Source organism: Bombina bombina, chromosome 8 (genome assembly GCF_027579735.1).
Source record: "Bombina bombina isolate aBomBom1 chromosome 8, aBomBom1.pri, whole genome shotgun sequence".
Taxonomy (NCBI): domain Eukaryota; kingdom Metazoa; phylum Chordata; class Amphibia; order Anura; family Bombinatoridae; genus Bombina; species Bombina bombina.
Window position 1 is genome coordinate 244,487,267 of NC_069506.1, and position 12,225 is coordinate 244,499,491.

At 37.9% G+C, this 12,225-nt stretch overlaps 1 protein-coding gene across 1 annotated transcript in view; it reads left to right on the forward strand.

Moving 5' to 3' along the window:
* The window catches only part of IGLON5 (IgLON family member 5), a 658,759-nt gene that overhangs the window by 582,299 nt on the left and 64,235 nt on the right, over nt 1-12,225 (forward strand). Inside the window, exon 6 of the mRNA XM_053691231.1 lies at nt 1,007-1,127. Coding sequence (XP_053547206.1) covers nt 1,007-1,127 — 121 coding nt within the window. The remainder of the gene's footprint in view (nt 1-1,006; nt 1,128-12,225) is intronic.

Genomic DNA, 12,225 nt, shown 5'->3' on the forward strand with positions numbered 1-12,225 from the left:
CACAAAATCTAGCACTGCTATGTAGAACCAATAGGAGTTTAAAATAAGACAGCTTGACTTATCTTAAGGAAAAGCTTTATAAATCACCTTCTACCTTTATTTTCCTTTTGCTGATTCAGATAAAAATAATAATAATTATCTGACTGACATATATGCAGAAATACTGTATAAAGTGAACTGCAATCTAAAAACGGTCAGATAGTTAATATTATCAAATCTCTTTTTAACGTTAAATAGAAGCCATAATTTAGTGGTAGGATCCTCAACTTGATTGGCTTCACCATGAACTTGCTTTTCTGTAAAGTCAAGGTTTTATTATACAGGTAGCCCTCAGTTTACGCCGGGGTTAGGTTCCAGAAGGAATGGTTGTAAATCGAAACCGTTGTAAATTGAAAGCCAGTTTATAATGTAAGTCAATGGGAAGTGAGGGAGATAGGTTCCAGGCCCCTCTCAAAATTGTCATAAGTAACATCTAATACATTATTTTTAAAGCTTTGAAATGAAGACTTTAAATGCTAAACAGTATTATAAACCTAATAAAATAATCACACAACACAGACTTCACTTGCATTTATCTGCAAACAGTTCTTTCTATGTATTCCAATCTGGACTGATTTATAGACAGGAAGATCTTGTTCCTTTGAAATCTGCTCGATAGCTCATGTCTAGTTAAACTGATTAATTTCAGCTTGCTTGGCTACTGGCTATTTTAATCAATGCACTGCTTCTCAATGCTTTCAATAGCAGTCACATGACTGGAAAAAAAGGTTGTTATTCTAAAACGGTGTAAATTGAACCGTTGTAAAACGAGGGCCACCTGTATTGTTACTTTAAAAAATCTTTAGAAAACCGTCAGGAAGGAAATGAGGAATGATACATAAGACAGGGAACACTTACACATTTAAGAAAGAATACTTCTGATAAGGTATTAATAAAGCTGTGATTAGGAGTTACACAATGTCATTAACCCATGTAGTAATCAGGTTTTTCCTTTGTGTTTCCTTAGACCCTCCCTCTATTACAGATGTGAAGAACGCTCAGGCACCAGTGGGCAAATCAGCAGTGCTCCGCTGTGAAGCCTCGGCTGTCCCTCCTCCTGAATTTGAATGGTTTAAAGATGATAAACGGTAAGAATTACAAAAAGGCAATTCTGAGACATTCTTTTCTATGTGTTCTTTAAAAGGGTTAACTATGTAGTCAAAGTAGCACTGCGGGAACCCCAACTCTGCATTAGATACGGACATGTCCAGTGATTGGAGCATACACAAGTATGCCTGCTTCTCATTTGCTCATTCGCTGTATCCTCAAACTGAGTGGCACAGGGGCACAACCTTGATTATGTATTTCACCCCTTTTCAGGTGTTACCAATGCAGTAGAAGAAAGCTATCTGATAAAAAAATACTCTAATGCATTAGACCATTTTATTTTTACACTGACTAGACTGCCCCTTTCAAAAACATTTAACATACTGATGTTTTAAAGGGTTATTTAAATGTATAATATTTGTGATTGATGCCAGAAGAATGACATTTTGGGTTTTATTCTATTACAGCCATGCTAGTTTGTGCCAGCTGTGAATGAATGTGTGCCAAGTTGGCTATTCTTAAAGCAAGATTGGTGCAAAGTCATCCTTTATTACTGAATTGCACAGCCAAAACTTTTTCTATGAAAATAAGTGTAAAACTCTTAACTACTGACTTTAAAATGCAATACCAGTGTTGACAGGAGAGGGTCTACCGCTCACTTTTTGGCAGACTCGTATTACTGGCGCCATGCAAGTCCCATTGAAAAAATAAGATACACAATTGACGTAAGTGGATTTGCGGTATTTCCAAGTCTGGCCAAAAAAGTGAGCGGTACACCTGTACCTGCAAGACTCGTAATACCAGCTTGTGTTAAAAAGCAGCGTTGGGACCGGTCAACGCTGCTTTTTAAGCCTAACGCCAAACTCGTAATCTAGCCGTTAATATTTATGACTTAAAAGCTTAAAGGGAGAATGTACACTGGCACACTAATTAATTTGCTGTAATCAAAGCTGCATCAGGAATATTCTTTTTTAAATAATTTGAAAAAAGTTCCAAAACGAAGCCTTTTGAAAATGATAGATGCATTATTCCAGTATTAATAACATACAGTAGACATGTAGGTTTCCTCCATAGCAATACGGAAGTCTGACCGGTGTCGGTCTAAATGACCGTAATCATAGACTAATTTGTGTCATGTGAAACAACTATTTAAGCAAAATGCACCACCTCCTGCGAGGTTACAAACAATAGGCTTGGATTAAACCCCATATGTTCATTTAAAACTATGCACAATTAAACAAAGACAGGTGCACATGCAAATACGTTACAAAGGGCACATATATTCAATAGCATAAAGAATAGATGTTCAACAACTATTGGATATTAGACAGTTATTGAAATAATATGCTAATAAAGGTAAAATAAATACATATAAATGCCCAATAACCACCAATAAACCACATGCATATTAATTCATGTAACTCCCGATAGGAGTACATAATTTAACCATCTAGTAAAAAAACATATGTACTCTTTCATGTGATATTTAAACAGCTGTTAAATTGTTGAATAGGAAGAATGCACAGGCATATGTATAAGGAGGAAAAAAACAACCATATAAATGCTACACACTCAGTATCAGATATGCATAACACCATATTGATAATCATTATATGTCCAATAAATTGACCTATTGAAGCAAATGATTGTAAATATATATAAAAAAAAATACACATATAAAGAGTGCCTAAATGGCATAATCAAACTAGAGCTTTAAGCATATGTGAGTTGTTGCAATTGATATGGTATGATATGGACCACCTTTGACCCCTCCCATATGTAAGTTTATAATTTATACAAAGAGTATAAATAATATAGGCTACTTTGGACTCTCCATCTATTAAATAGCTATATTAACTGCTAAATAATTATACATTACTGCAAACTAGAGAATACATACATTCATCTTATAGCATACTCGAATCGTACATTAAGATAGTATGCAAATGAATCTTTCATTGTATTCAAATAGTAATATAATGCATAAAAGCAGATATGCCAAATCTATTTGTTGCAGGTAATCCCTGGATAAAGCAGATTAACTCATTTGTCAAGAGATGGCTAGGGAACCAAACAAATAAATAAATAAAGAGTAAGGAAAATTGTACTTAAGAGAGACGGGCAACTATCTCTGCCAAAAGTTGATTATGTCGAATTTAGAGTTAAAGCCCTGCGGTAGCAAGCTCTGCAATTTAAAGATCCAGTAAGTTTCTTTTCTACATAGGATTGGGAACTTATCACCACTCCCCCTTTGTGGTCTTTTGGTCTACTCTATTGTTTGCCACCTGAAGGTGTTAACATTTTTGTGGTGTCTATCAATGAAATGTTTCGAGAGAGCAGAACACGGACGTTCTCCAGATATATAGGAATATAGGACAAGTGCTCTCTGACACGTTTTCCCACTTCTCTAGTGGTCCTACCTATGTACTGTATTTGGCATGATGTACACTCAACTAAATACACAACAAAGATGCTCTTGCAATTCATACACCCCTTGGTTGGAAATTCCTCTCCTGTGGTATGTGATATAAAGGAGGTTGATAAGTTAACACAATCACAAGATGTGCATGTTTTTCTACCACATTTGTATGTACCATTAAATCGCATCCAGGAACTGGCCATGCTTTTGTTTTCTTTTAACATACTGGGTACAAGGATGTTACCAAGTTTAACATTCCTCTTAAGTATATACATGCAGCCTTTCTCTACACTTTTCCTTAATCCTTTATCACCCATCAGGATTGGTAAATTTCTTTTTCCCACCTGACACACTTCTTCAAATTGGGTAGAATAAGAGGTGATAAATTTAGGTTTTTGTTGATCCTGGCGCTTAGCTCTCATGCTTCGTTCGCCATTGCCCTGTAATAATGTCTCTCTGTTAATGCCCTGAGTCTCAAACAAGGCCTTGTCTATAACCTGTTTTGGGTATCTCTCGAAACATTTCATTGATAGACACCACAAAAATGTTAATACCTTCAGGTGGCAAACAATAGAGTAGACCAAAAGATCACCGGGGGGGGTGATAAGTTCCCAATCCTATGTAGACAAGAAATTTACTGGCTCTTTAAATTACAGAGCTTGCTACCGCAGGGCTTTAACTCTGAATTCGACATAATCAACTTTTGGCAGAGATAGTTGCCAGTCTCTCTTAAGTACAATTTTCCTTACTTTTTATTTATTTATTTGTTCAGTTCCCTAGCCATCTCTTGACAAATTAGTTAATCTGCTTTATCCATTGATTACCTGCAACAAATAGATTTGGCATATCTGATTTTATGCATTATATTACTATTTGAATACAATGAAATATTTATTTGCATACTATCTTAATGTACGTTTCGAGTATGTTATAAGATGAATATATGTATTCTCTAGTTTGCAGTAATGTATAATTATTTAGCAGTTAAAGGGACATAATACTCATATGCTAAATCACTTGAAACTGCATAACTGTAAAAAGCTGACAGGAAAATATCACCTGAGCATCTCTATGTAAAAAAGGAAGATATTTTACCTCACAATCTCCTCAGCTCAGTTATACTCAGCTGCTCCCAGCTGCAGGTAAAAAAAAAAATGAAGAAATGAACAGCAGCCAATCAGCATCAGCAGGGCTGAGGTCATGAACTCTTTTACTGTGATCTCATGAGATTTGACTTAACTCTCATGAGATTTAATTGTAAACTTCCCTAAACTGAATAGGGAAATAACATGAGAGTGCACGAGGCTCATCCTTTCAGCTGTCCCGGGACAGACATACTAATATGCTGCTTAAAAATCCTTTACAATGGGATGTGGCTACTGAGGAACTTTTGAGTTAAAATATCTTTCTTTTTTACATAGAGATGCTCAGGTGATATTTTCCTGTCAGCTTTTTACAGCTATGCTGCATCACTTTCAAGTGTTTAAACATTTGGGTATTATGGCCCTTTAATGTAGCTATTTAATAGATGGAGAGTCCAAAGTAGCCTATATTATTTATACTCTTTGTATAAATTATAAACTTACATATGGGGGGTCAAAGGTGGTCAATATCATACGATATCAATTACAACAACTCACATATGCTTAATGCTCTAGTTTGATTATGCCATTTAGGCAGTCTTTATATGTGTAACATTTTTTTTTAAAATATATTTGTAATCAATAGGTCAATTTATTGGACATATAATGGTTATCAATATGGTGTTATGCATATCTGATACTAAGTGTGTAGCATTTATATGGTTGATTTTCTCCTCCTTATACATATGGCTGTGCATTCTTGCTATTCAACAATTTAACAGCTGTTTAAATATCACACGAAAGAGTACATATGTTTTTTTACTAGATGGTTAAATTATGTACTCCTATTGGGAGTTACATGAATTAATATGCATGTGGTTTATTGATACTTATAAACGTTTAGTTATTGGGCATTTATATGTATTTATTTTACCTTTATTATCATATTACTTCAATAACTGTCTAATATCCAATAGTTGTTGAACATCTATTCTTTATGCTATTGAATATATGTGCCCTTTGTAACGTATTTGTATGTGCACCTGTCTTTGTTTAATTGTGCATAGTTTTAAATGAACATATGGGGTTTAATCCAAGCCTATTGTTTTTAACCTATCAGGAGGTGATGCATTTTGCTTAAATAGTTGTTTCACATGACACCAATTAGTCTATGATTACAGTCATTTAGACTGAAACCGGTCAGACTTCTGTATTGCCATGGAGGAAAGCTACATGTCTCCTGTATGTTTTTTTTTTTTTTGTTTTTTTTTTTAACAGCCATAATTAAATTTAATCCAATAAAATTGTGCAGTTTTACAGAAAGATTTGACCAGAAGGTATGGTCAATTTGATTTGGACCGTATATGTTACAAATTATATATCTAGTATGATTAACCTTCACTTCAAGTATTAAGAATCTCCCTTCGGGGTCGGCCTCCGTATTAATTATTTGATAATCTAATTTCCGGTTTATCAAGATTGCGACCCCCCTCTTTCTTGACGAAAATGGAGCCGCTACCACTTCACCCACCCACTTGGATTTAAGTTTAGGGATTTCATTAATATTAAGGTGTAGTTCTTGTAAGAGAACTATATCAGGGTTGAATTTCCCCAGATGTTTTATTATGGCTTTTCTCTTAATTGGAGAGTTAATGCCCCCTACATTCCAGGACAATAGTTTAAGGCTATCTGCCATTAGTATTTTCCACCATATCATCACCCACCCATTGAAGGGTGTTAAGGTGTTCTATATAACCAGGTACAAGACAGGGGACCTCCATCCGGGGGGTGGCGGCCCAACAAGGGGGGGGAGGAGAAGGGGGTGGAGGATCGCGAGAGGGAGAGGCAAAACGAGAAAGAAGAGAAAAAAAAAAAAAAACCCAGGACAATTGGAACACCTGACTAGCCCCCCCAAAAAAAAACATAACAAAAATAGAAATTAGAAAAGACACCAATTCTATAACTAATATATTCTGCTCTGTGAAAACCATGATTCCATGAACAAGTCATATAGTGACTAAATATTAACATTCTAGGCTCAAAATACTTGCACTTAGAACACTTCGCTACCTAATCAGGGTACACCAGCTTCCCTACAGAAGGTCTCCGCTTCTCTAACATTATTAAGTGTATGTGTAGAGCCATCCTTTTGTACAATTAACTTTGCAGGGTAAATCAGCCTAATATTGTAGCTCTCTTTCTGTAGTCTCCCATAAAAAAATGACATGTCTCTTCTCTTAGTCAGTGTTTCAGATGAAAAGTCTTGAAACACTAAAAGTTTATGGGAGCCTACGAAAAGAGAGCCACATTTCCTGTAGTGTTTGAGATATAGTAGTTTATCTTGGAAGTTCACAAACTTAAAAATTATCGGCCTTGGTCGTGCCACCTCACTGGGCTCACGTCTTTGACCTATCCTATGGGCTCTTTCAATCAAAAAGGGAGCAGCAGGAGCCGGGATCTGTAAGGCCTGGGGTAATATAATAGTGGCAAAATTCATTAAGTCTTGAAATTCAGGGGACTCGGGTAGACCGATCACTTTAAGATTGTTGCGTCTCGATCGGTCTTCGAGGTCTTCAATTTTAGCCTGCAAGGCCGTAATGATTTTGCTATGGGAGTCCGTTGTAGGCTCTAATACATTGAGTCTGTCCTCTAGATCTGAGACCCGATTCTCAATTTCGTCTAGTCTTGAGGAGAACTGTCTAACCTCCAAAGTGAGGTTTGATATCTCGCTCCTAATCTCCTGTTTGATCATGTCAAATTGGGGTGTAAGTATTTTGGCCACTTCAGCTGCAAATTCTACCATATTGATTGGAGGGGGATTGGAGACACTTTTATCCGATGGGGAGGCTAAGCTGGAATCTAGGTTCCTGCCGCTCCCCTTTTTCTCCCTTACTTTAGGGGGCATATTGGAGGGTGAACTTCTTGGATTAATGTATTTGTCCATGAACCGAGCGTAACTGTGATTTATTCTGTGCTCAAACAGCTGATGTATATATGTCTTTAATAATAAAGAGGACAGGTCTGGGTACTTATTGCAAAAACTTATAGTGCTCTAGCAGATTGTGAAAAGTACTATATTTTGTGGAACAACTAACCATAATGTGTAATAAAATTCACTTTAAACTTAACCATAGAAAAAAAAAGGAAAAAACCTGCAAAACCAAATCAGTGCTCTGCAAATATTATAGTGTTTTGTTACACTTGGACTCTCGTGATGCCCTAAAATTTAACTTTTATCCAAGAAAACAAGGCTGATGTGGAGGTGCAATACACAGCTTCTAACCTAATATTAGTTAAGTTTTTGGGGTGTACCTCTCCCTCAAGAGGGTTACCTGTCAAAAATTAGGTATGCAATACAATACAACAAAAGCTTACTCTAAGAGGCTATATTCCTACAACCAGTAAAGCAATGCTGTTAACTTAAATATCTAAATGTGTAAGGTCAATGTAGCATAGTACTTCTAGCGCCCAATTTATATCGTTTATCTATCATGTGTGGGGTTCAGCTTTAGTACCCTCTAATAGTAGCAAACTGTCAATACAAAAGATCTATAGAACACAGCCACTTATGCTTTTATATCATATAACATTGCATGTCAGATCAGAGTACTTAATGTAGAAACTTATAGTGCCCTAACAGATTATAACGAAGTACAGCATTTTGTGAAATAGCTAACCATATTGTGTAGTACAATTCGATTGAACAAAACCATAAAAAAAAAAGAAAAAAAACCTGCAAAACCTACTCAGTGCTCTGCAATTATTATAGTGTTTTGTTACCCTTAGATTCTCGTGAAGCCCTGAAGTTTAACTTTTATCAAAAATATACAAGGCTGGAGTGAAAGTGCAATACACATCTTCTAAACCAATATATAATTATGTTAGGTAAATTTTTGGGGTGTACCTCTCCCTCAAGGGGGTTGCCTGTCAAAAATTAGGTAAGCAATACAATACAGCAAAGACTTAATCTAGGAGGCTATATTTATGCAACCAGTAGAACAGTGCTGTTAACTTAAATATCTAAATAAGTAAGGTCAAAGTGGCATAGTACACATAGCGCCCAATATTTATCTATCATATGTGGGGTTCAGCTTCAGTACCCTCTAATAGTAGCTAGCTATAAATACCAAGATCTATAAAAAACAGCCACTTATGCTTTTATAACAAATAACATTGCATATTAAAAATTACTCATGTGTGCATTTTTCTCTAAGCCCCTGTTCCTTGGGACAAGAAAAGAGAACAAAAAAAACTATCTGCCTAATGAGGCCAAACAAAACAAGTTAAGCACATATAATTGAGACACAAGTCCCGGGCCTTCCACTCTGGGGCTGGTCGCCCTTGGCCCCACTCTCGATCTCGTACCCTCTGTAAGTTCCTAAGGTAGCGGTTTACATAGCCCAATGTAAATGCCTGACCCACCAGTGAGTTCATTCAAGGTGGAAAGTCTTTATGCCACCCTAAGCAGGATACCGACACAAATTAAGCCTTTATACCAGTATGAGTTTGAAGTGATTTAACGTCGACAAGAGGCCGACAAACAGACCTGGATGTAGTCTCTCGGGACCGGCAATAGGAGCCTCTTCGGGTGCAGTCCCAATTTAGGAAGAGAGCTGTTGCAGCCAGAGGTCCCCTGACTGTGATACAGCTGCAGATGACCTTGCGCGATGTATTGCAGTAACGGGCGTCTCTGAAATCCCTCAGACTAGACCTCCGAGATCCAAGAGCCAAGAGCAACTAAGCATGTTGTTAAAAGGCCCCAGTCAGGCGGTAGCCAGGACCGCGATATAGTGAAGCTAACCGCACCTCGCGTTGGGGGAGGTGCCAACACTTTGGCTGTGTGCCCGTCCAGGGGGCTCCCACTTCTCGTCAGCCGTAACTCTCGTCCAGGGAGAGCGGCTTTGCTGCTCGCGATAACAGTGTTCCCCGGCGTACTCAATCCACAGGAACCATTCAGGGAGCAGCTCGGGACTCGGTCAGGAGCAGAAAGAGCTTGCCGCTCGCCGGTAACAACTGCTCCACCAGGTGAGTGTTGTAGCGGCGGTTTTGTGTGGCCAACTCCTGGAAGTATGCAGTGTTTTGAGGAAGGTAATCTTTAAGCGGGTAGGGTCCAGTCGATCTTTAAAGAAAGCAATTCACTTCACTTAGGGGTAACAGCTTTTATATATCATATGCATTTCAGATAGAAAAGATCACAGCCACCCCTATACGGCTCTGTATACCATCCACAGGGCGTATCTGTAAGTGACTTTTCCAGTGAAGAAAGGTGTGCACCAGCCGGCGTGCACTATTAGGCTGCAAAATATTGACTTCCTTGTGCCGGGTCAAAGTCCCATAGCCCAGGCCTGTGCGTGGCCAAGGGCAAAAAAAGGCATCAGTTGGTGGTGAATTGGGCCTCATACAGAGGCGCGAAGCTTCCACAGCACCTGCAGCTACCTGCAGCTACCTGCCTGCTCCGCCTCCAACAGGAAGTCTCTGTAAATAAAATTATTTGTCTCCTGTATGTTTTTAATACTGGAATAAAGCATCTATCATTTTCAAAAGACTTCGTTTTGGAACTTTTTTCAAATTATTACTTAGGGGATTGTGGGGAATCCACTCCTTTACACGGAGCCTTTAGCCCTATGGAGCTTTCTTCAATAAGTATACTAAAGTTTTTTCGGGAACTGTCTACAACAGCCTGGATGTGAGAAGGTTCCGATTGGTGGACAAGTCATCACATGACGGATTGAGCGGAAGCTGTACTGAAAGTATCAGCAATTAGAGGGGGATGGATTTCCCTTCCTACGCTGACATCATGCTACATGCTGAGCGACACAAAAACAACACAGAGGAACCCACACTGTATTGGTACCGGGTTAGTGAAGATCTGGATGCGCATGGACATCATCCGATCTGCTTTTGCACTCTTTCTCCCCCAGGTGATCTCCACGCTGCTTATCCCAGGACTGGGTGAATGTTATGTTTATAGCGGTGTTAGCGGAGGGGTGGTGGAAAGTATATGTGCAGGATCTTCTACTGTTTATACCAGAAGGAACAATCAGTAAGCTACAAGCTTCTTGCAAAACTGAGCGCATACCTCTGAGTCTCACCAGATACATAGGACCTCACACACTATGACTGTTATTGCACCACTAAGTGTATTCACCATATTCTCATCCTTTTCAAATAGGTTAAGACACTGACAGGTTGATTTCTGCTTCTGCATCTTACATTTAAATGCTGCAGTATTGGTTTTAACATGCAAAACAGTTATTTCAAATAAAAGTTAATGAGCTATTTGTAAGCAATTTAATACACTCCAGCATGTAAAATGTAATAATAGGCTACCAAAAATATCTAGAGACCCTATGACCCCTTGTATTAAGGCCCAGAAGTCCTCCTTTAAAACAAAGATATAGGATTGGTTTCAATAGCCAGATGGTCACTATGGGAATAAATATGCATTTATTGGGAGCCCTATGTCAGGGGTCAGCAACCTTTGCACCTCAGATGTTTTGGAGCTACATTTCCCACAATGCTGATAAACTCTTTAGGCTGTCTGAGCATCATGGGAAATGTAGTTCCAAAACATCTGGGGTGCCAAGGTTACTGACCCTTGCCCTATGTACATATCTAATTTATTTAACTATAACCAAAAGCCCTTATTTATATGAGGATAACCCTTTCTTCTTTTGACTGTACCATTTAAAAAAAAACACACACACAAAATTGCTTACAATTATTTTAATAAAATTTATATATTTTTTTACACATTTTGTTGTGCAGTTCTCATATGTCATGCTGTATATGTTGGGAAATACAACAGCATGTACTGTACCACATGTATGAACAACATTAGGGCTGTAGATGGCGCTGTTCAGTTTAGATTACTAATTGTTTATATCTGTGAACTTGTTCATTCACTAACAGGAAGGAAGTTGTGTTTTTCCTCTATTGTTTCTCCTCTATGTGCTGACTACTGTTTTACAAGTGATTGGTATGTAATGTTCTAAATGCTGTTGTTGCATCTTTATAAGTAAAGCCTAATGCAGTATTCCTAAAAGCTTCCAATGTCTTTTTGATACATAACCAACAGGTTATGGGCCCAGACACTAAAGGAAAACTACAAGTCAGTAAGTGTTGCATCTATGATCCAAGTAAATAGTATGAGGAGACAAGAGCTGCATCTAATTTACTAAAAGATGGTAAGTGGTTCAGATGTGAAATATGCAATAGCAAAGCTAAACAATACCAACTACTATCTGTGGAAGTTTAAGCTTGAAATGCTGTTATCCAAAGATGATTTATGGGAGGTGCTGGATACAAACAGACCCACTGAAAACCCAGAAGAATGGGACAAGAAAAACAGGCAAGCAAAAGCAACTCATTCATATAAGAAAAGAAAACACAGCTAAAGGTATGTGGACTGCACTACAAAAACTGCATGAGCGTTCAAACTTAAATAGTAAACTATATTTGCTGCGCAGACTGTATAAGATGAGGCTGGAAAAAGGCCAGGAAATGTGTGAACATGTGAATGCTATGCTAGAAATTGTGGAACAGCTATGTGCAATTGGAGAAGAAATTAAAGACAATCACGGGGTAGCATTGTTATGGTGCCCTTATCAATGCTCTAGAAACTAGAACTGAACCAGA